Source organism: Hypanus sabinus (genome assembly GCF_030144855.1).
Source record: "Hypanus sabinus isolate sHypSab1 chromosome 24 unlocalized genomic scaffold, sHypSab1.hap1 SUPER_24_unloc_3, whole genome shotgun sequence".
Lineage (NCBI taxonomy): Eukaryota > Metazoa > Chordata > Chondrichthyes > Myliobatiformes > Dasyatidae > Hypanus > Hypanus sabinus.
This window is the reverse complement of record NW_026778944.1, coordinates 1167929-1194882: the sequence shown is the minus strand read 5'-3', so window position 1 is coordinate 1194882 and position 26954 is coordinate 1167929. Positions and strand designations below refer to the sequence as shown.

At 48.1% G+C, this 26954-nt stretch overlaps 1 protein-coding gene across 6 annotated transcripts in view; it reads right to left on the bottom strand.

The window, feature by feature from the left end:
* Positions 1–26954, bottom strand: part of LOC132385502 (protein kinase C alpha type-like) — a 425476-nt gene that overhangs the window by 348668 nt on the left and 49854 nt on the right. For all 6 annotated transcript variants that reach the window (XM_059957622.1, XM_059957616.1, XM_059957618.1 and 3 more), the window contains exon 4: positions 19540–19651. In XM_059957622.1, coding sequence (XP_059813605.1) covers positions 19540–19651 — 112 coding nt within the window. The remainder of the gene's footprint in view (positions 1–19539; positions 19652–26954) is intronic.

Genomic DNA, 26954 nt, shown 5'->3' with positions numbered 1-26954 from the left:
ATTACATCGCACAGGCTGAAAGATACAGGGGGATTACATCGCATAGTCTTAAATGAACAGAGGTGATTACATCTCACAGGCTGTAATGAACGGGGGGGTATTATATCTCACAGCCAGCAACAAACAGGGGGGATTACATTTCACAGGCTGAAATGAACTGGGTGATTACAACTAACAGGCTGCAACAAACGGGGGTGGGATTACATCTCAAGGGCTGAAATGAACAGGGGGATTACATTACACAGGCTGACACGAATTGGGGATTACACGCACAGGATGAAACAAACAGGGGGATTACATCGCACAGGCTGACACGAATTGGGGATTACATCGCACAGGCTGAAACGAATGGGGGGATTACATCGCACAGTCAGAAATGAACAGAGGGGATTACATGTCACAGGTTTAAATGAACATGGGCATTACATCACACAGGCTGAAAAGAACGGGGGTGATTACATCTCACAGGCTGAAAAGAACGGGGGATTACATCTCACAGGCTGAAAAGAACGGGGGATTACAACTCACAGGCTGAAATGAATGGGGGGATTACATCTCACAGGCTGAAATGAACAGGGGGATTACATCTCACAGGCTTAAATGAACAGAGGGGATTACATCTCACCGGGTGAAATGAACATGGGCATTACTTTACACAGCCTGAATTGACCGGGGGTGATTACATCTCACAGGCTGAAAAGAACGGGGGATTACATCTCACAGGCTGAAAAGAACGGGGGATTACATCACACAGGTTGAAACGAACGGGGGTGATTACATCTCACAGGCTGAAAAGAACGGGGGATTACATCTCACAGGCTGAAACGAACGGGGGGATAACATCGCACAGTCTGAAATGGATGGGGGGATTACATCTCAGGCTAAAACAAACGGGGGGATTACATCTCAGTTTGAAATGAACATGGGCATTACATCACACAGGCTGATTTGAACGGGAGTGATTACATCTCACAGGCTGAAAAGTACGGGGAATTACAACGCACAGGCTGAAATAAATGGGGGGATTACATCTCACAGGCTGAATTGAACAGGGGGATTACATCACACAGGTTTAAATGAATGGGGGGATTACATCTCACAGGCTGAAACGAACAGGGGGATTACCTCTGACAGGCTGAAACCAACAAGGATGATTACATCTCTCAGGCCGAAAAGAATGCGGGATTACATCGCACAGTCTGAAACGAATGAGGGATTACATCTCAGGCTGAAATGAACGAGGGGGATTACATCTCTCAGCCTGAAACAAACAGGGGGATTACATTGCACAGTTTGAAATGAACAGGGGGAATTACATCTCACAGGCTGAAATGTACAAGAGCATTACATCTTACAGGCTGAAATGAACGTGGGAAGGATTACACCTCACAGGCTGAAATCAACGGGGGCATTACATCGCACAGGCTGAATGATACAGGGGGATTACATCTCACAGGATGAAATGAACGAGGGGGATTACATCTCACAGGCTGTAATGAACGGGGGGGGGGGGGGGATTATATCTCACAGCCAGCAACGAACAGGGGGGATTACATTTCACAGGCTGAAATGAACTGGGGGGATTACAACTCACAGGCTGCAACAAACGGGGGTTGGTTTACATCTCAAGGGCTGAAACAAACAGGGGGATTACATCGCACAGGCTGACACGAATTGGGGATTACATCGCACAGGCTGACACGAATTGGGGATTACATCGCACAGGCTGAAACAAACAGGGCGATTACATTGCACAGTCTGAAATGAACAGAGGGGATTACATCTCACAGGCTGAAAAGAACGGGGGATTACATCTCACAGGCTGAAACGAACGGGGGGATTACATTGCACAGTCAGAAATGAACAGAGGGGATTACATCTCACAGGTTGAAATGAACGGGAGGTTACATCTCACAGGCTGAAATGAACAGGAGGATTATATCTCAGTTTGAAATGAACATGGGCATTACATCACACAGGCTGAATTGAACGGGGGTGATTACATCTCACAGGCTGAAAAGAACGGGGAATTACAACTCACAGGCTGAAAAAAATGGGGGGATTACATCTCACAGGCTGAAATGAACAGGGGGATTACATCTCACAGGCTTAAATGAATGGGGGGATTACAACTCACAGGCTGAAACGAACAGGGGGATTACCTCTGACAGGCTGAAACCAACAAGGATGATTACATCTCACAGGCTGAAAAGAATGGGGGATTACATCGCACAGTCTGAAACGAATGAGGGATTACATCTCAGGCTGAAATGAATGAGGGGGATTACATCTCTCAGCCTGAAACAAACAGGGGGATTACATTGCACAGTTTGAAATGAACAGAGGGATTACATTTCACAGGCTGAAACGAACAGGGGGATAACATCTCACAGGCTGAAATGAACATGGGGATTACATCACACAGGCTGAATTGAATGGGGGTGATTACATCTCACAGGCTGAAATGAACAGGGGGATTACATCTCAGGCTAAAACAAACAGAGGGATTACATCGCACAGTCTGAAATGAACAGAGGGGATTACATCTCACAGGCTGAAAAGAACGGGTGATTACATCTCACAGGCTGAAATTAACATGTGGATTACATCTCACAGTCTGAAACGAATCGGGGGATTACATCTCACAGGCTGAAATTAACAGGTGGATTACATCTCACAGTCTGAAACGAATCGGGGCATTAAATCTCACAGGCTGAAATGAACGAGGGGGATTACATCTCTCAGGCTGAAATAAACAGGGGGATTACATCGCACAGTCTTAAATGAACAGAGGTGATTACATCTCACAGGCTGTAATGAACGGGGGGGATTATATCTCACAGCCAGCAACGAACAGGGGGGATTACATTTCACAGGCTGAAATGAACTGGGGGATTACAACTCACAGGGTGCAACAAACGGGGGTGGGTTTACATCTCAAGGGCTGAAACAAACGGGGATTACATCGCACAGGCTGACACGAATTGGGGATTACATTGCACAGGCTGACATGAATTGAGGATTACATTGCACAGGCTGAAACAAACAGGGCGATTACATTGCACAGTCTGAAATGAACAGAGGGGATTACATCTCACAGGCTGAAAAGAACGGGGGATTACATCTCAGAGGCTGAAACGAACGGGGGGATTACATTGCACAGTCAGAAATGAACAGAGGGGATTACATCTCACAGGTTGAAATGAACGGGAGGTTACATCTCACAGGCTGAAACGAACAGGAGGATTATATCTCAGTTTGAAATGAACATGGGCATTATTACATCACACAGTCTGAAATGAACATGGGCATTACATCACACAGGCTGATTTGAACGGGGGTGATTACATCTCACAGGCTGAAATGAACAGGGGGATAACATCTCACAGGCTGAAATAAATGGGGGGATTACATCTCACAGGCTGAAAAGAACGGGGAATTACAACTCACAGGCTGAAATAAATGGGGGGATTACATCTCACAGGCTGAAAAGAACAGGGGGATTACATCACACAGGCTTAAATGAATGGGGGGATTACATCTCACAGGGTGAAATGAACATGGGCATTACATCACACAGGCTGAATTGACCGGGGGTGATTACATCTCACAGGCTGAAAAGAACGGGGGATTACATCTCACAGGCTGAAAAGAACGGGGGATGACATCACACAGGCTGAAACGAACGGGGGTGATTACATCTCTCAGGCTGAAAAGAACGGGGGATTACATCTCACAGGCTGAAATGAATGGGGGGATTACATCTCACAGGCTGAAATGAACAGGGGGATTACATCTCACAGGCTTAAATGAACAGAGGGGATTACATCTCACCGGGTGAAATGAACATGGGCATTACTTCACACAGCCTGAATTGACCGGGGGTGATTACATCTCACAGGCTGAAAAGAACGGGGGATTACAACTCACAGGCTGAAAAGAACGGGGGGATCACATCACACAGGCTGAAACGAACGGGGGTGATTACATCTCACAGGCTGAAACAAACATGGGCATTACATCACATAGGCTGAAATGAACGGGGGTGATTACATCTCACAGGCTGAAATGAACATGGGCATTACATCACACGGGCTGAAACGATCGGGGGTGATTACATCTCACAACCTGAAAAGGACGGGGGTTTACATCTCACAGGCTGAAATGAATGGGGGGAATTACATCTCACAGGCTGAAATGTACAAGAGGATTACATGTTACAGGCTGAAATGAACGTGGGATGGATTACATCTCACAGGCTGAAATCAACGGGGGCATTACATCGCACAGGCTGAAAGATACAGGGGGATTACATCGCATAGTCTTAAATGAACAGAGGTGATTACATCTCACAGGCTGTAATGAACGGGGGGGTATTATATCTCACAGCCAGCAACAAACAGGGGGGATTACATTTCACAGGCTGAAATGAACTGGGTGATTACAACTAACAGGCTGCAACAAACGGGGGTGGGATTACATCTCAAGGGCTGAAATGAACAGGGGGATTACATTACACAGGCTGACACGAATTGGGGATTACACGCACAGGATGAAACAAACAGGGGGATTACATCGCACAGGCTGACACGAATTGGGGATTACATCGCACAGGCTGAAACGAATGGGGGGATTACATCGCACAGTCTGAAATGAACGGGGGGATTACATTGCACAGGTTGAAACGAACAGGGGGATTACATTTCACAGGCTGAAATGAACTGGGGGATTACAACTCACAGGCTGCAACAAACGGGGGTGGGTTTACATCTCAAGGGCTGAAACAAACAGAGGGATTACATCGCACAGGCTGACACGAATTGGGGATTACATCGCACAGGCTGAAACAAACAGGGCGATTACATTGCACAGTCTGAAAAGAACAGAGAGGATTACATCTCACAGGCTGAACAGAACGGGGGATTACATCTCACAGGCTGAAACGAATGGGGGGATCACATCGCACAGTCAGAAATGAACAGAGGGGATTACATGTCACAGGTTTAAATGAACATGGGCATTACATCACACAGGCTGAAAAGAACGGGGGTGATTACATCTCACAGGCTGAAAAGAACGGGGGATTACATCTCACAGGCTGAAAAGAACGGGGGATTACAACTCACAGGCTGAAATGAATGGGGGGATTACATCTCACAGGCTGAAATGAACAGGGGTATTACATCTCACAGGCTTAAATGAACAGAGGGGATTACATCTCACCGGGTGAAATGAACATGGGCATTACTTCACACAGCCTGAATTGACCTGGGGTGATTACATCTCACAGGCTGAAAAGAACGGGGGATTACATCTCACAGGCTGAAAAGAACGGGGGGATTACATCACACAGGCTGAAACGAACGGGGGTGATTACATCTCACAGGCTGAAACAAACATGGGCATTACATCACATAGGCTGAAACGAACGGGGGTGATTACATCTCACAGGCTGAAATGAACATGGGCATTACATCACACAGGCTGAAACGAACGGGGGTGATTACATCTCACAACCTAAAAAGGACGGGGGTTTACATCTCACAGGCTGAAATGAATGGGGGGAATTACATCTCACAGGCTGAAATGTACAAGAGGATTACATGTTACAGGCTGAAATGAACGTGGGATGGATTACATCTCACAGGCTGAAATCAACGGGGGCATTACATCGCACAGGCTGAAAGATACAGGGGGATTACATCGCATAGTCTTAAATGAACAGAGGTAATTACATCTCACAGGCTGTAATGAACGGGGGGGTATTATATCTCACAGCCAGCAACAAACAGGGGGGATTACATTTCACAGGCTGAAATGAACTGGGTGATTACAACTCACAGGCTGCAACAAACGGGGGTGGGATTACATCTCAAGGGCTGAAATTAACAGGGGGATTACATTACACAGGCTGACACGAATTGGGGATTACATCGCACAGGATGAAACAAACAGGGGGATTACATCGCACAGGCTGACACGAATTGGGGATTACATCGCACAGGCTGAAACGAATGGGGGGATTACATCGCACAGTCTGAAATGAACGGGGGGATTACATTGCACAGGTTGAAACGAACAGGGGGATTATATTTCACAGGCTGAAATGAACTGGGGGATTACAACTCACAGGCTGCAACAAATGGGGGTGGGTTTACATCTCAAGGGCTGAAACAAACAGAGGGATTACATCGCACAGGCTGACACGAATTGGGGATTACATCGCACAGGCTGAAACAAACAGGGCGATTACATTGCACAGTCTGAAATGAACAGAGAGGATTACATCTCACAGGCTGAACAGAACGGGGGATTACATCTCACAGGCTGAAACGAACGGGGGGATAACATCGCACAGTCAGAAATGAACAGAGGGGATTACATGTCACAGGTTTAAATGAACATGGGCATTACATCACACAGGCTGAAAAGAACGGGGGTGATTACATCTCACAGGCTGAAAAGAACGGGGGATTACATCTCACAGGCTGAAAAGAACGGGGGATTACAACTCACAGGCTGAAATGAATGGGGGGATTACATCTCACAGGCTGAAATGAACAGGGGGATTACATCTCACAGGCTTAAATGAACAGAGGGGATTACATCTCACCGGGTGAAATGAACATGGGCATTACTTCACACAGCCTGAATTGACCGGGGGTGATTACATCTCACAGGCTGAAAAGAACGGGGGATTACATCTCACAGGCTGAAAAGAACGGGAGATTACATCACACAGGCTGAAACGAACGGGGCTGATTACATCTCACAGGCTGAAAAGAACGGGGGATTACATCTCACAGGCTGAAACGAACGGGGGGATAACATCGCACAGTCTGAAATGGATGGGGGGATTACATCTCAGGCTAAAACGAACGGGGGGATTACATCTCAGTTTGAAATGAACATGGGCATTACATCACACAGGCTGATTTGAACGGGAGTGATTACATCTCACAGGCTGAAAAGAACGGGGAATTACAACGCACAGGCTGAAATAAATGGGGGGATTACATCTCACAGGCTGAATTGAACAGGGGGATTCCATCGCACAGGCTGACACGAATTGGGGATTACATCGCACAGGCTGAAACAAACAGGGCGATTACATTGCACAGTCTGAAATGAACAGAGAGGATTACATCTCACAGGCTGAACAGAACGGGGGATTACATCTCACAGGCTGAAACGAATGGGGGGATCACATCGCACAGTCAGAAATGAACAGAGGGGATTACATGTCACAGGTTTAAATGAACATGGGCATTACATCACACAGGCTGAAAAGAACGGGGGTGATTACATCTCACAGGCTGAAAAGAACGGGGGATTACATCTCACAGGCTGAAAAGAACGGGGGATTACAACTCACAGGCTGAAATGAATGGGGGGATTACATCTCACAGGCTGAAATGAACAGGGGGATTACATCTCACAGGCTTAAATGAACAGAGGGGATTACATCTCACCGGGTGAAATGAACATGGGCATTACTTTACACAGCCTGAATTGACCGGGGGTGATTACATCTCATAGGCTGAAAAGAACGGGGGATTACATCTCACAGGCTGAAAAGAACGGGGGATTACATCACACAGGTTGAAACGAACGGGGGTGATTACATCTCACAGGCTGAAAAGAACGGGGGATTACATCTCACAGGCTGAAACGAACGGGGGGATAACATCGCACAGTCTGAAATGGATGGGGGGATTACATCTCAGGCTAAAACAAACGGGGGGATTACATCTCAGTTTGAAATGAACATGGGCATTACATCACACAGGCTGATTTGAACGGGAGTGATTACATCTCACAGGCTGAAAAGTATGGGGAATTACAACGCACAGGCTGAAATAAATGGGGGGATTACATCTCACAGGCTGAATTGAACAGGGGGATTACATCACACAGGTTTAAATGAATGGGGGGATTACATCTCACAGGCTGAAACGAACAGGGGGATTACCTCTGACAGGCTGAAACCAACAAGGATGATTACATCTCTCAGGCCGAAAAGAATGCGGGATTACATCGCACAGTCTGAAACGAATGAGGGATTACATCTCAGGCTGAAATGAACGAGGGGGATTACATCTCTCAGCCTGAAACAAACAGGGGGATTACATTGCACAGTTTGAAATGAACAGGGGGAATTACATCTCACAGGCTGAAATGTACAAGAGCATTACATCTTACAGGCTGAAATGAACGTGGGAAGGATTACACCTCACAGGCTGAAATCAACGGGGGCATTACATCGCACAGGCTGAATGATACAGGGGGATTACATCTCACAGGATGAAATGAACGAGGGGGATTACATCTCACAGGCTGTAATGAACGGGGGGGGGGGGGGATTATATCTCACAGCCAGCAACGAACAGGGGGGATTACATTTCACAGGCTGAAATGAACTGGGGGGATTACAACTCACAGGCTGCAACAAACGGGGGTTGGTTTACATCTCAAGGGCTGAAACAAACAGGGGGATTACATCGCACAGGCTGACACGAATTGGGGATTACATCGCACAGGCTGACACGAATTGGGGATTACATCGCACAGGCTGAAACAAACAGGGCGATTACATTGCACAGTCTGAAATGAACAGAGGGGATTACATCTCACAGGCTGAAAAGAACGGGGGATTACATCTCACAGGCTGAAACGAACGGGGGGATTACATTGCACAGTCAGAAATGAACAGAGGGGATTACATCTCACAGGTTGAAATGAACGGGAGGTTACATCTCACAGGCTGAAACGAACAGGAGGATTATATCTCAGTTTGAAATGAACATGGGCATTACATCACACAGGCTGAATTGAATGGGGGTGATTACATCTCACAGGCTGAAATGAACAGGGGGATTACATCTCAGGCTAAAACAAACAGAGGGATTACATCGCACAGTCTGAAATGAACAGAGGGGATTACATCTCACAGGCTGAAAAGAACGGGAGATTTCATCACACAGGCTGAAACGAACGGGGCTGATTACATCTCACAGGCTGAAAAGAACGGGGGATTACATCTCACAGGCTGAAACGAACGGGGGGATAACATCGCACAGTCTGAAATGGATGGGGGGATTACATCTCAGGCTAAAACGAACGGGGGGATTACATCTCAGTTTGAAATGAACATGGGCATTACATCACACAGGCTGATTTGAACGGGAGTGATTACATCTCACAGGCTGAAAAGAACGGGGAATTACAACGCACAGGCTGAAATAAATGGGGGGATTACATCTCACAGGCTGAATTGAACAGGGGGATTCCATCGCACAGGCTGACACGAATTGGGGATTACATCGCACAGGCTGAAACAAACAGGGCGATTACATTGCACAGTCTGAAATGAACAGAGAGGATTACATCTCACAGGCTGAACAGAACGGGGGATTACATCTCACAGGCTGAAACGAATGGGGGGATCACATCGCACAGTCAGAAATGAACAGAGGGGATTACATGTCACAGGTTTAAATGAACATGGGCATTACATCACACAGGCTGAAAAGAACGGGGGTGATTACATCTCACAGGCTGAAAAGAACGGGGGATTACATCTCACAGGCTGAAAAGAACGGGGGATTACAACTCACAGGCTGAAATGAATGGGGGGATTACATCTCACAGGCTGAAATGAACAGGGGGATTACATCTCACAGGCTTAAATGAACAGAGGGGATTACATCTCACCGGGTGAAATGAACATGGGCATTACTTTACACAGCCTGAATTGACCGGGGGTGATTACATCTCACAGGCTGAAAAGAACGGGGGATTACATCTCACAGGCTGAAAAGAACGGGGGATTACATCACACAGGTTGAAACGAACGGGGGTGATTACATCTCACAGGCTGAAAAGAACGGGGGATTACATCTCACAGGCTGAAACGAACGGGGGGATAACATCGCACAGTCTGAAATGGATGGGGGGATTACATCTCAGGCTAAAACGAACGGGGGGATTACATCTCAGTTTGAAATGAACATGGGCATTACATCACACAGGCTGATTTGAACGGGAGTGATTACATCTCACAGGCTGAAAAGTACGGGGAATTACAACGCACAGGCTGAAATAAATGGGGGGATTACATCTCACAGGCTGAATTGAACAGGGGGATTACATCACACAGGTTTAAATGAATGGGGGGATTACATCTCACAGGCTGAAACGAACAGGGGGATTACCTCTGACAGGCTGAAACCAACAAGGATGATTACATCTCTCAGGCCGAAAAGAATGCGGGATTACATCGCACAGTCTGAAACGAATGAGGGATTACATCTCAGGCTGAAATGAACGAGGGGGATTACATCTCTCAGCCTGAAACAAACAGGGGGATTACATTGCACAGTTTGAAATGAACAGGGGGAATTACATCTCACAGGCTGAAATGTACAAGAGCATTACATCTTACAGGCTGAAATGAACGTGGGAAGGATTACACCTCACAGGCTGAAATCAACGGGGGCATTACATCGCACAGGCTGAATGATACAGGGGGATTACATCTCACAGGATGAAATGAACGAGGGGGATTACATCTCACAGGCTGTAATGAACGGGGGGGGGGGGGATTATATCTCACAGCCAGCAACGAACAGGGGGGATTACATTTCACAGGCTGAAATGAACTGGGGGGATTACAACTCACAGGCTGCAACAAACGGGGGTTGGTTTACATCTCAAGGGCTGAAACAAACAGGGGGATTACATCGCACAGGCTGACACGAATTGGGGATTACATCGCACAGGCTGACACGAATTGGGGATTACATCGCACAGGCTGAAACAAACAGGGCGATTACATTGCACAGTCTGAAATGAACAGAGGGGATTACATCTCACAGGCTGAAAAGAACGGGGGATTACATCTCACAGGCTGAAACGAACGGGGGGATTACATTGCACAGTCAGAAATGAACAGAGGGGATTACATCTCACAGGTTGAAATGAACGGGAGGTTACATCTCACAGGCTGAAATGAACAGGAGGATTATATCTCAGTTTGAAATGAACATGGGCATTACATCACACAGGCTGAATTGAATGGGGGTGATTACATCTCACAGGCTGAAATGAACAGGGGGATTACATCTCAGGCTAAAACAAACAGAGGGATTACATCGCACAGTCTGAAATGAACAGAGGGGATTACATCTCACAGGCTGAAAAGAACGGGTGATTACATCTCACAGGCTGAAATTAACAGGTGGATTACATCTCACAGTCTGAAACGAATCGGGGGATTACATCTCACAGGCTGAAATGAACAGGGGGATTACATCTCTCAGGCTAAAACAAACAGAGGGATTACATCGCACTGTCTGAAATGAACAGAGGGGATTACATCTCACAGGCTGAAAAGAACGGGGGATAACATCGCACAGTCTGAAATGGATGGGGGGATTACATCTCAGGCTAAAACGAACGGGGGGATTACATCTCAGTTTGAAATGAACATGGGCATTACATCACACAGGCTGATTTGAACGGGAGTGATTACATCTCACAGGCTGAAAAGTACGGGGAATTACAACGCACAGGCTGAAATAAATGGGGGGATTACATCTCACAGGCTGAATTGAACAGGGGGATTACATCACACAGGTTTAAATGAATGGGGGGATTACATCTCACAGGCTGAAACGAACAGGGGGATTACCTCTGACAGGCTGAAACCAACAAGGATGATTACATCTCTCAGGCCGAAAAGAATGCGGGATTACATCGCACAGTCTGAAACGAATGAGGGATTACATCTCAGGCTGAAATGAACGAGGGGGATTACATCTCTCAGCCTGAAACAAACAGGGGGATTACATTGCACAGTTTGAAATGAACAGGGGGAATTACATCTCACAGGCTGAAATGTACAAGAGCATTACATCTTACAGGCTGAAATGAACGTGGGAAGGATTACACCTCACAGGCTGAAATCAACGGGGGCATTACATCGCACAGGCTGAATGATACAGGGGGATTACATCTCACAGGATGAAATGAACGAGGGGGATTACATCTCACAGGCTGTAATGAACGGGGGGGGGGGGATTATATCTCACAGCCAGCAACGAACAGGGGGGATTACATTTCACAGGCTGAAATGAACTGGGGGGATTACAACTCACAGGCTGCAACAAACGGGGGTTGGTTTACATCTCAAGGGCTGAAACAAACAGGGGGATTACATCGCACAGGCTGACACGAATTGGGGATTACATCGCACAGGCTGACACGAATTGGGGATTACATCGCACAGGCTGAAACAAACAGGGCGATTACATTGCACAGTCTGAAATGAACAGAGGGGATTACATCTCACAGGCTGAAAAGAACGGGGGATTACATCTCACAGGCTGAAACGAACGGGGGGATTACATTGCACAGTCAGAAATGAACAGAGGGGATTACATCTCACAGGTTGAAATGAACGGGAGGTTACATCTCACAGGCTGAAATGAACAGGAGGATTATATCTCAGTTTGAAATGAACATGGGCATTACATCACACAGGCTGAATTGAATGGGGGTGATTACATCTCACAGGCTGAAATGAACAGGGGGATTACATCTCAGGCTAAAACAAACAGAGGGATTACATCGCACAGTCTGAAATGAACAGAGGGGATTACATCTCACAGGCTGAAAAGAACGGGTGATTACATCTCACAGGCTGAAATTAACAGGTGGATTACATCTCACAGTCTGAAACGAATCGGGGGATTACATCTCACAGGCTGAAATGAACAGGGGGATTACATCTCTCAGGCTAAAACAAACAGAGGGATTACATCGCACTGTCTGAAATGAACAGAGGGGATTACATCTCACAGGCTGAAAAGAACGGGGGATAACATCGCACAGTCTGAAATGGATGGGGGGATTACATCTCAGGCTAAAACGAACGGGGGGATTACATCTCAGTTTGAAATGAACATGGGCATTACATCACACAGGCTGATTTGAACGGGAGTGATTACATCTCACAGGCTGAAAAGAACGGGGAATTACAACGCACAGGCTGAAATAAATGGGGGGATTACATCTCACAGGCTGAATTGAACAGGGGGATTACATCACACAGGCTTAAATGAATGGGGGGATTACATCTCACAGGCTGAAACGAACAGGGGGATTACCTCTGACAGGCTGAAACCAACAAGGATGATTACATCTCACAGGCTGAAAAGAATGGGGGATTACATCGCACAGTCTGAAACGAATGAGGGATTACATATCAGGCTGAAATGAACGAGGGGGATTACATCTCTCAGCCTGAAACAAACAGGGGGATTACATTGCACAGTTTGAAATGAACAGGGGGAAATACATCTCACAGGCTGAAATGTACAAGAGCATTACATCTTACTGGCTGAAATGAACGTGGGAAGGATTACACCTCACAGGCTGAAATCAACGGGGGGGGGGGGGGATTATATCTCACAGCCAGCAACGAACAGGGGGGATTACATTTCACAGGCTGAAATGAACTGGGGGATTACAACTCACAGGCTGCAACAAACGGGGGTTGGTTTACATCTCAAGGGCTGAAACAATCAGGGGGATTACATCGCACAGGCTGACACGAATTGGGGATTACATCGCACAGGCTGACATGAATTGGGGATTACATCGCACAGGCTGAAACAACCAGGGCGATTACATTGCACAGTCTGAAATGAACAGAGTGGATTACATCTCACAGGCTGAAACGAACGGGGGGGATTACATTGCACAGTCAGAAATGAACAGAGGGGATTACATCTCACAGGCTGAAAAGAACGGTGGATTACATTGCACAGTCAGAAATGAACAGAGGGGATTACATCTCACAGGTTGAAATGAACGGGAGGTTACATCTCACAGGCTGAAACGAACGGGGGGATTACATCGCACTGTATGAAATGAACAGAGGGGATTACATCTCACAGGTTGAAATGAACGGGAGGTTACATCTCACAGGCTGAAAAGAACAGGAGGATTATATCTCAGTTTGAAATGAACATGGGCATTACATCACACAGGCTGAATTGAACGGGGGTGATTACATCTCACAGGCTGAAAAGAACGGGGAATTACAACTCACAGGCTGAAATAAATGGGGGGATTACATCTCACAGGCTGAAAAGAACAGGGGGATTACATCACACAGGCTTAAATGAATGCGGGGATTACATCTCACAGGCAGAAACGAACAGGGGGATTACCTCTGACAGGCTGAAACCAACAAGGATGATTACATGTCTCAGGCCGAAAAGAATGGGGGATTACATCGCACAGTCTGAAACGAATGAGGGATTACATATCAGGCTGAAAAGAACGAGGGGGTTTACATCTCTCAGCCTGAAACAAACAGGGGGATTACATTGCACAGTTTGAAATGAACAGAGGGATTACATTTCACAGGCTGAAATGAACATTGGGGATTACATCTGACAGGCTGAAACGAACAAGGATGATTACATCTCACTGGCTGAAATGTACAAGAGCATTACATCTTACAGGCTGAAATGAACGTGGGAAGGATTACACCTCACAGGCTGAAATCAACGGGGGCATTACATCGCACAGGCTGAAAGATACAGGGGGATTACATCTCACAGGATGAAATGAACGAGGGGGATTACATCTCACAGGCTGAAATAAACAGGGGGATTACATCGCACAGGCTGAGACGAATTGGGGATTACATCGCACAGGCTGAAACAAACAGGGCGATTACATTGCACAGTCTGAAATGAACTGAGGGGATTACATCTCACAGGCTGAAAAGTACGGGGGATTACATCTCAGAGGCTGAAACGAACGGGGGGATTACATTGCACAGTCAGAAATGAACAGAGGGGATTACATCTCACAGGTTGAAATGAACGGGAGGTTACATCTCTCAGCCTGAAACAAACAGGGGGATTACATTGCACAGTTTGAAATGAACAGAGGGAATACATTTCACAGGCTGAAATGAACAGGGGGAATTACATCTCACAGGCTGAAATGTACAAGAGCATTACTTCTTACAGGCTGAAATGAACGTGGGAAGGATTACACCTCACAGGCTGAAATCAACGGGGGCATTACATCGCACAGGCTGAAACAAACAGGGGGATTACATCGCACAGTCTGAAATGAACAGAGGGTATGACATCTCACAGGATGAAAAGAACGGGGGATTACATCTCACAGGCTGAAACGAATGGGGGGATTACATCGCACAGTCTGAAATGAACGGGGGGATTACATTGCACAGGTTGAAACGAACAGGGGGATTACATTTCACAGGCTGAAATGAACTATGGGATTACAACTCACAGGCTGCAACAAACGGGGGTGGGTTTACATCTCAAGGGCTGAAACAAACAGGGGGATTACATCGCACAGGCTGACACGAATTGGGGATTACATCGCACAGGCTGAAACAAACAGGGGGATTACATCGCACAGTCTGAAATGAACAGAGGGTATGATATCTCACAGGCTGAAAAGAACGGGGGATTACATCTCACAGGCTGAAACGAATGGGGGGATTACATCGCACAGTCTGAAAAGAACGGGGGATTATATCTCACAGGTTGAAATGAATGCGGGGATTACATCACACAGGCTGAAATTAACAGGTGGATTACATCTCACAGGCTGAAATGAATCGGGGGATTACATCTCTCAGGCTAAAACAAACAGAGGGATTACATCGCACAGTCTGAAATGAACAGAGGGGATTACATCTCACAGGCTGAAAAGAACGGAGGATTACATCACACAGGCTGAAACGAATGGGAGGGTAACATCGCACTGTCTGAAATGAACGGGGGGATTACATCGCACAGTCTGAAATGAACATGGGCATCACATCACACAGGCTGAATTGAACGGGGTTGATTACATCTCACAGGCTGAAAAGAACGGGGGATTACATCTCACAGGTTGAAATGAATGGGGGGATTACATCTCACAGGCTGAAATGAACAGGTGGATTACATCTCACAGGCTTACATGAATGAGGGGATTACATCTCACAGGCTGAAACGAACATTGGGGATTACATCTGACAGGCTGAAACGAACAAGGATGATTACATCTCACAGGCCGAAAAGAACGGGGGATTACATCGCACAGTCAGAAACGAATGAGGGATTACATCTCAGGCTGAAATGAACGAGGGGGATTACATCTCACAGGCTAATACGAACAGGGGGATTACATTGCACAGTTTGAAATGAACAGAGGGGATTACATTTCACAGGCTGAAAAGAATGGGGCGTTACAACTCACAGGCTGAAACGAACTGGGGGTGGGTTTACATCTCAAGGGCTGAAACAAACAGGGGGATTTAATCACACAGGCTGACACAAATTGGGGATTACATCGCACAGGCTGAAACAAACGGGGTGATTACATCGCACAGTCTGAAATGAACGGGGGGATTACATTGCACAGGCTGAAACGAACAGGGGGATTACATTTCACAGGCTGAAATGAACTGGGGTATTACAACACAGGCTGCAACAAACGGGGGTGGATTTACATCTCAAGGGCTGAAACAAACAGGGGGATTACATCGCACAGGCTGACATGAATTGAGGATTACATTGCACAGTCTGAAACAAACAGGGCGATTACATTGCACAGTCTGAAATGAACAGAGGGGATTACATCTCACAGGCTGAAAAGAATGGGGGATTACATTGCACAGTCTGAAATGAACAGAGGGGATTACATCTCACAGGTTGAAACGAACGGGGGGATTACATCGCACAGGCTGAAATGAATCGGGGGATTACATCTGACAGGCTGAAACGAACAGGGGGATTACATCTCTCAGCCTGAAACAAAAAGGGGGATTACATCGCACAGGCTGAATGGGGGTGATTACAACTCACAGGCTGAAAAGAACGGGGGATTACATCTCACAGGCTGAAACAAAAAGGGGGATTACATCACACAGGCTGAATGGGGGTGATTACAACTCACAGGCTGAAAAGAACGGGGGATTACATCTCACAGGCTGAAATGAATGGGGGGATTACATCTCACAGGCAGAAAAGAACGGGGGATTACATCTCACAGGCTGAAAAGTACGGGGGATTACATCTCACAGGCTGAAACGAATGGGGGGATTACACTCACACTGGCTGAACGGGGATGATTACATCTCACAGGCTGAAACGAACGGGTTGGGGGGGGGATTATATCTTACAGCCTGTAACGAACGGGGCGGGGGGGTATTACATCCCACAGGCTGAAATGAACGGGGTGAGGATTACATCACACAGGCTGAAATGAACAGGAGGATTATATCTCACAGGTTGAAATGAATCGGGGGATTACATCTCACAGGCTGAAATGAATGGGGGGATTACATCTCACAGGCTGAAATGAATCGGGGGATTACATCTCTCAGGCTAAAACAAACAGAGGGATTACATCGCACAGTCTGAAATGATCAGAGGGGATTACATCTCACAGGCTGAAAAGAACAGAGGATTACATCTCACAGGCTGAAACGAATGGGGGGGGGGGGTAACATCGCACAGTCTGAAATGAATGGGGGGATTACATCTCACAGGCTGAAATGAATCGGGGGATTACATCTCTCAGGCTAAAACAAACAGAGGGATTACATCGCACAGTCTGAAATGATCAGAGGGGATTACATCTCACAGGCTGAAAAGAACAGAGGATTACATCTCACAGGCTGAAACGAATGGGGGGATTACATCTAACAGGCTGAAATGAACGGGGGGATTACATCGCACAGTCTGAAATGAACATGGGCATCACATCACACAGGCTGAATTGAACGGGGTTGATTACATCTCACAGGCTGAAATGAACAGGGGGATAACATCTCACAGGCTGAAATGAATGGGGTGATTACATCTCACAGGCTGAAATGAACAGGGGGATTACATCTCACAGGCTGAAATTAATGGGGTGATTACATCTCACAGGCTGAAATGAACAGGGGGATTACATCTCACAGGATTAAATGAATGGGGGGATTACATCTCACAGGCTGAAACGAACATTGGGGATTACATCTCACAGGCCGAAAAGAATGGGGGATTACATCGCACAGTCTGAAACGAATGAGGGATTATATCTCAGGCTGAAATAAACGAGGGGGATTACATCTCACAGGCTAATACGAACTGGGGGATTACATTGCACAGTTTGAAATGAACGGAGGGGATTACATCTCACAGGCTGAAAAGAACGGGGGGATTACAACTCACAGGCTGCAACAAACGGGGGTGGGATTACATCTCAAGGGCTGAAACAAACAGGGGGATTTAATCACACAGGCTGACACAAATTGGGGATTACATCGCACAGGCTGAAACAAACAGGGGGATTACATTGCACATCTGAAATGAACAGAGGGTATGACATCTCACAGGCTGAAATGAACAGGGGGATTACATCGCACAGACAGAAACGAACATGGGATTACATCGCACATGCTGAAACGAACGGGGGATTACATCGCACAGTCTGAAATGAACAGAGGGATTACATCGCACATGCTGAAACGAACAGGGGGATTACATCGCACAGACAGAAACGAACATGGGATTACATCGCACATGCTGAAACGAACGGGGGATTACATCTCACAGGCTAAAAAGAACATGGGCATTATATTGCACAGGCTGAAACGAACAGTGGTGATTACATCTCACAGGCTGAAACGAACGGGGGATAACATCGCACAGGCTGAAACGAACAGGGGGATTACATCGCACAGGCTGACACGAACGGGGGATAACATCGCACAGGCTGACACGAACGGGGGATAACATCGCACAGGCTGAAACGAACAGGAGCATTTCCTCTCTCAGGCTGAAATGAACGGGGGTGGATTACATCGCACAGGCTGAAATGAATGATGGTGATATTTCACAGGCTGCAATGAATGGGGTGGGGATTACATCTCACAAGCTGAAAATAATGGTGTTGATTATATTTCACAGGCTGAAATGAACGGGGTGGGATCACATCGCACTGGCAGAAAAGAACGTGCGGAATTACAGCTCACAGTCTAGTAACACACGGGGTGATTACATCTCATCCTAGGAATGCAGACGGGTGAGTATTACATGTCATAGCGCAGTGACATGTGGATGGCGGCTGAAAATATCGGCAAGAAAGACAGTTTGCATTTTTGTATGAGTGTATGAGTGACAGAGAGAGTTGGTGAGTTTCTGCATCTGTGGGTGCGTTTGTGCAACTGTGAGTGTGCTTCAGTATGTGTGTGTTTACGTGTGTCAGTGAATAGAAACTGTTAAACCACACCGACAGCAAACAGTCTGGTGCGTGTGTTTGTGACAGTGTGAGTGTCAGTGACAGAAAGAGAGTCCTCGCATATGTGATGGAGTGTGTCTAATTCCAAGAGTCGGTGTGTGTGTGTATCAGAGAGAACATGCGAGGGCGGTAGGAAGGTGAGTGAGCGCTTTGTGATGCTGTGGGGTGCAAGACAGAGGACCAGAAAAAGAGAAATCTGGGACTCACTGTTACACTTCATTCCCTGGTGCACCAGCCCGTACAGCAGTGAGCCGCAGTGGTCGCAGAAGGTGGGGCTGCTGTACGTATGAACTTTAAACTTGTGTTTATTCCGGGGATCCTAGAGAGAATCAAATTAATTGAAAAATCACAAGAAGAACATTGGGTGTAACAACCTCTCCAGCCCTGCACACACAGTTGTAACCTCTCACTGTCTGACTGCACTACATCTGAATGGTTCATTGTAACCACTCCGCAAATCAGTTTTCCCATGTGAACAGTGACTGTTGTAATCTCTCCCCGTGTGAGGGTTCCCCATGTGCACAGTAACTGTTGTAATCTCTCCCCGTGTGAGGGATCCCCATGTGAACAGTGACTGTTGTAATCTCTCCCCGTGTGAGGGATCCCCATGTGGACAGTGACTGTTGTAATCTCTCCCCGTGTGAGGGATTCCCATGTGGACAGTGACTGTTGTAATCTCTCCCCGTGTGAGGGTTCCCCATGTGGACAGTGACTGTTGTAATGTCTCCCTGTATTAGCGTTCCCCATGTGAACAGTGACTGTTGTAATCTCTCCCTGTGTGAGGGTTCCCCATGTGAACAGAGACTGTTGTAATCTCTCCCTGTGTGAGGGTTCCCCATGTGGACAGTGACTGTTGTAATCTCTCCCTGTGTGAGGGTTCCCCATGTGAACAGTGACTGTTGTAATCTCTCCCCGTGTGAGGGTTCCCCATGTGGACAGTGACTGTTGTAATGTCTCCCTGTATTAGCGTTCCCCATGTGAACAGTGACTGTTGTAATCTCTCCCTGTGTGAGGGTTCCCCATGTGAACAGAGACTGTTGTAATCTCTCCCTGTGTGAGTGTTCCCCATGTGGACAGTGACTGTTGTAATCTCCCCCCGTGTGATGGCTCCCCATGCGGACAGTGACTGTTGTACTCTCTCCCCGTGTGAGGGTTCCCCATGTGGACAGTGACTGTTGTACTCTCTCCCCGTGTGAGGGTTCCCCATGTGAACAGTGACTGTTGTAATCTCTCCCTGTGTGAGGGTTCCCCATGTGAACAGAGACTGTTGTAATCTCTCCCTGTGTGAGGGTTCCCCATGTGGACAGTGACTGTTGTAATCTCTCCCTGTGTGAGGGTTCCCCATGTGAACAGTGACTGTTGTAATCTCTCCCCGTGTGAGGGTTCCCCATGTGGACAGTGACTGTTGTAATGTCTCCCTGTATTAGCGTTCCCCATGTGAACAGTGACTGTTGTAATCTCTCCCTGTGTGAGGGTTCCCCATGTGAACAGAGACTGTTGTAATCTCTCCCTGTGTGAGGGTTCCCCATGTGGACAGTGACTGTTGTAATCTCTCCCTGTGTGAGGGTTCCCCATGTGAACACTGACTGTTGTAATCTCTCCCCGTGTGAGGGTTCCCCATGTGGACAGTGACTGTTGTAATGTCTCCCTGTATTAGCGTTCCCCATGTGAACAGTGACTGTTGTAATCTCTCCCTGTGTGAGGGTTCCCCATGTGAACAGAGACTGTTGTAATCTCTCCCTGTGTGAGTGTTCCCCATGTGGACAGTGACTGTTGTAATCTCCCCCCGTGTGATGGCTCCCCATGCGGACAGTGACTGTTGTACTCTCTCCCCGTGTGAGGGTTCCCCATGTGGACAGTGACTGTTGTACTCTCTCCCCGTGTGAGGGTTCCCCATGTGAACAGTGACTGTTGTAATCTCTCCCTGTGTGAGGGTTCCCCATGTGAACAGAGACTGTTGTAATCTCTCCCTGTGTGAGGGTTCCCCATGTGGACAGTGACTGTTGTAATCTCTCCCTGTGTGAGGGTTCCCCATGTGAACAGTGACTGTTGTAATCTCTCCCCGTGTGAGGGTTCCCCATGTGGACAGTGACTGTTGTAATGTCTCCCTGTATTAGCGTTCCCCATGTGAACAGTGACTGTTGTAATCTCTCCCTGTGTGAGGGTTCCCCATGTGAACAGAGACTGTTGTAATCTCTCCCTGTGTGAGTGTTCCCCATGTGGACAGTGACTGTTGTAATCTCCCCCCGTGTGATGGCTCCCCATGTGGACAGTGACTGTTGTAATCTCTCCACGTGTGAGGGTTCCCCATGCGAACAGTGACTATTGTAATCTCCCCCCGTGTGATGGCTCCCCATGTGGACAGTGACTGTTGTAATCTCTCTCCATGTGAGGGTTCCCCATGCGGACAGTGACTGTTGTACTCTCTCCTCGTGTGAGGGTTCCCCATGTGGACAGTGACTGTTGTAATCTCTCACCGTGTGAGGGTTCCCCATGCGAACAGTGACTATTGTAATCTCCCCCCGTGTGATGGCTCCCCATGTGGACAGTGACTGTTGTAATCTCTCCCCGTGTGAGGGATCCCCATGTGAACAGTGACTGTTGTAATCTCTGCGTGGGAGGGTTCCCCATGTGGACAGTGACTGTTGAAATCTCTCCCCGTGTGAGGGTTCCCCATGTGAACAGTGACTGTTGTAATCTCTGCGTGGGAGGGTTCCCCATGTGGACAGTGACTGTTGAAATCTCTCCCTGTCTCAGGGTTCCCCACGTGGACAGTGACTGTTGTAATCTCTCGCCGTCTGAGGATTCACATGTGGACAGTGTCTGTTGTAATCTCTCCACTTGTGAGGGTTCCCCATGTGGATAGTGACTGTTGTAATCTCTCCACATGTGAGGATTCACATGTGGACAGTGACTGTTGTAATCTCTCCGTGTGTGAGGGTTCCCCAAGTGGACAGTGACTGTTGTAATCACTCCCCGTTGTGAGGGTTCCCCATGTGGACAGTGACTGTTGTAATCTCTCCGTGTGAGGGACCCCCACGTGGACAGTGACTGCTGTAATCTCTCCGTGTGAGGGACCCCCACGTGGACAGTGACTGTTGTAATCTCTCCCCGTGTGAGGGATCCCCATGTGAACAGTGACTGTTGTAATCACTCCCCGCGTGAGGATTCACATGTGAACAGTGACTGTTGTAATCTCTCCCCGTGGGAGGGTTCCCCATGTGAACAGTGACTGTTGTAATCTCTCCCCGTGTGAGGGTTCCCCATGTGGACAGTGACTGTTGCAATCTCTCCCCGTTGTGAGGGTTCCCCATGTGGACAGTGACTGTTGTTATCTCTACGTGTGAGGGACCCCACGTGGACAGTGCCTGTTGTAATCTCTCCCTGTGTGAGGGTTCCCCATGTGGACAGTGACTGTTGTAATCTCTCCCCGTGAGAGGGTTCCCCATCTGGACAGTGACTGTTGCAATCTCTCCCCGTTGTGAGGGTTCCCCATGTGGACTGTTGTAATCTCTACGTGTGAGGGACCCCACGTGGACAGTGCCTGTTGTAATCTCTCCCTGTGTGAGGGTTCCCCATGTGGACAGTGACTGTTGTAATCTCTCCCCGTGAGAGGGTTCCCCATCTGGACAGTGACTGTTGTAATCTCTCCCAGTCGGAGGGTTCCCTATGTGAACAGTGACTGTTGTAATCTCTCCCCGTGTGAGGGATTCCCATGTGGACAGTGACTGTTGTAATCTCTCCCCGTGTGAGGGTTCCCCATGTGGACAGTGACTGTTGTACTGTCACCCTGTATTAGCGTTCCCCATGTGAACAGTGACTGTTGTAATCTCTCCCCGTGTGAGTGTTCCCCATGTGGACAGTGACTGTTGTAATCTCTCCCCGTGTGATGGCTCCCCATGTGGACAGTGACTGTTGTAATCTCTCCACGTGTGAGGGTTCCCCATGCGAACAGTGACTATTGTAATCTCCCCCCGTGTGATGGCTCCCCATGTGGACAGTGACTGTTGTAATCTCTCTCCATGTGAGGGTTCCCGATGTGGACAGTGACTGTTGTAATCTCTCCCCGTGTGAGGGTTCCCCATGTGAACAGTGACTGTTGTAATCTCTCCCCATGTGAGGGTTCCCCATGTGGACAGTGACTGTTGTAATCTCTCCCCGTGTGAGGGCTCCCCATGTGAACAGAGACTGTTGTAATCTCTCCCCGTGTGAGGGTTCCCCATGTGAACAGAGACTGTTGTAATCTCTCCCCGTGTGAGGGATCCCCATGTGGACATAGACTGTTGTACTCTCTCCCCGTGTGAGGGTTCCCCATGTGGACAGTGACTGTTGTACTCTCTCCCCGTTGTGAGGGTTCCCCATGTCGACAGTGACTGTTGTAATCTCTCACCGTGTGAGGGTTCTCCATGCGAACAGTGACTATTGTAATCTCTCCCCGTTGTGAGGGTTCCCTATGTGGACAGTGACTGTTGTAATCTCTCCCCGTGTGATGGCTCCCCATGTGGACAGTGACTGTTGTAATCTCTCCCCGTGTGAGGGATCCCCATGTGAACAGTGACTGTTGTAATCTCTGCGTGGGAGGGTTCCCCATGTGGACAGTGACTGTTGAAATCTCTCCCCGTGTGAGGGTTCCCCATGTGAACAGTGACTGTTGTAATCTCTGCGTGGGAGGGTTCCCCATGTGGACAGTGACTGTTGAAATCTCTCCCTGTCTCAGGGTTCCCCACGTGGACAGTGACTGTTGTAATCTCTCGCCGTCTGAGGATTCACATGTGGACAGTGTCTGTTGTAATCTCTCCACTTGTGAGGGTTCCCCATGTGGATAGTGACTGTTGTAATCTCTCCACATGTGAGGATTCACATGTGGACAGTGACTGTTGTAATCTCTCCGTGTGTGAGGGTTCCCCAAGTGGACAGTGACTGTTGTAATCACTCCCCGTTGTGAGGGTTCCCCATGTGGACAGTGACTGTTGTAATCTCTCCGTGTGAGGGACCCCCACGTGGACAGTGACTGCTGTAATCTCTCCGTGTGAGGGACCCCCACGTGGACAGCGACTGTTGTAATCTCTCCCCGTGTGAGGGATCCCCATGTGAACAGTGACTGTTGTAATCACTCCCCGCGTGAGGATTCACATGTGAACAGTGACTGTTGTAATCTCTCCACGTGGGAGGGTTCCCCATGTGAACAGTGACTGTTGTAATCTCTCCCCGTGTGAGGGTTCCCCATGTGGACAGTGACTGTTGCAATCTCTCCCCGTTGTGAGGGTTCCCCATGTGGACAGTGACTGTTGTAATCTCTACGTGTGAGGGACCCCACGTGGACAGTGCCTGTTGTAATCTCTCCCTGTGTGAGGGTTCCCCATGTGGACAGTGACTGTTGTAATCTCTCCCCGTGAGAGGGTTCCCCATCTGGACAGTGACTGTTGTAATCTCTCCCAGTCGGAGGGTTCCCTATGTGAACAGTGACTGTTGTAATCTCCCCTCGTGTGAGGGATCCCCACGTGGACAGTGACTGTTGTAATCTCTTCCTGTGTGGGGGTTCCCCATGCGGACAGTGACTGTTGTAATCTCTCCACGTGTGAGAGTTCACCATGTGAACATTGACTGTTGTAATCTCTCCCCATGTGAGGGTTCCCCATGTGGACAGTGACCGTTGTAATCTGTCCCCGTGAGAGGGTTCCCCATGTGAACAGTGACTGTTGTAATCTCTCCCCGTGTGAGGGCTCCCCATGTGAACAGTGACTGTTGTAATCTCTCCCCGTTCTGAGGGTTCCCCATGTGAACAGAGTCTGTTGTAATCTCTCCCCGAGTGAGGGTTCCCCATGTGAACAGTGACTGTTGTAATCTCTTCCCGTGTGAGGGTTCCCCATGTGAACAGTGACTGTTGTAATCTCTTCCCGTGTGAGGGTTCCCCATGTGGACAGTGACTGTTGTAATCTCTTCCCGTGTGAGGGTTCCCCATGTGAACAGTGACTGTTGTAATCTCTCTCCATGTGAGGGTTCCCCATGTGGACAGTGACTGTTGTAATCTCTCCCCATGTGAGGGTTCCCCATGTGGACAGTGACTGTTCTAATCTCTCCCCGTGTGAGGGTTCCCCATGTAACAGTGACTGTTGTAATCTGTCCCCGTGCGAGGGTTCCCCATGTAAACATAGACTGTTGTAATCTCTCCCCATGTGAGGATTCACATGTGAACAGTGACTGTTGCAATCTCTCCCTGTCTCAGGGTTCCCCACGTGGACAGTGACTGTTGTAATCTCTCGCCGTGTGAGGGTTCCCCATGTGAACACTGTCTGTTGTAATCTCTCCCTGTGTGAGGGTTCCCCCATGTGGACAGTGACTGTTGTAATCTCTCCCCGTGGGAGGGTTCCCCATGTGAACATAGACTGTTGTAATCTCTCCCCATGTGAGGATTGGCATGCGGACAGTGACTGTTGTAATCTCTCCCTGTCTCAGGGTTCCCCGTGTGAACAGTGACTGTTGTAATCTCTTCCAGTGGGAGGGCTCCCTATGTTAACAATGACTGTTGTAATCTCCCACCTTGTGATGGTTCCCCATGTGGATAGTGACTGTTGTAATCTTTCCCCATGTGAGGATTCACATGTGAACAGTGACTGTTGTAATCTCTCCCCGTCTGAGGGGTCCCCATGCGGACAGTGACTGTTCTAATCTCACCCCATGGGAGGGTTCCCCATGATAACAGTGACCGTTGTAATCTCTACCCGTGCGAGGGTTCCCCATGTGAACAGTGACTGTTGTAATTTCTACCCGTGTGAGGGTTCTCCATGTGAATAGAGACTGTTGTAATCACTCCCTGTGCGAGGGTTCCCCATGTGGACAGGGACTGTTGTAATCTCTCCCCATGGGAGGGTTCCCCATGTGAACATAGACTGTTGTAATCTCTCCGCATGTGAGGATTGACATGCGGACAGTGACTGTTATAATCTCTCCCTGTCTCAGGGTTCCCCGTGTGAACAGTGACTGTTGTAATCTCTCCCCGTGGGAGGGTTCCCCATGTGAACATAGACTGTTGTAATCTCTCCCCATGTGAGGATTGACATGCGGACAGTGACTGTTGTAATCTCTCCCTGTCTCAGGGTTCCCCGTGTGAACAGTGACTGTTGTAATCTCTCGCCGTGTGAGGGTTCCCCATGTGGACAGTGACTGTCGTAATCTCTTCCCGTGGGAGGGCTCCCTATGTGAACAATGACTGTTGTAATCTCCCACCTTGTGATGGTTCCCCATGTGGATAGTGACTGTTGTAATCCTTCCCCATGTGAGGATTCACATGTGAACAGTGACCGTTGTAATCTCTACCCGTGCGAGGGTTCCCCATGTGAACAGTGACTGTTGTAATTTCTACCCGTGTGAGGGTTCCCCATGTGGACAGTGACTGTTGTAATCGCTCCCCGTGTGAGGGTTCCCCATGTGAACAGTGACTGTTGTAATCTCTCTCCGTGTGAGGGTTCCCCATGTGAACAGTGACTGTTGTAATTTCTCCCCGTGTGAGGATTTGCCATGTGGACAGTGACTGTTGTAATCTCTCCCCGTGTGAGGGATCCCCATATGGACAGTGACTGTTGTAATCTCTCCCCGTGTGAGGGTTCCCCATGTGGACAGTG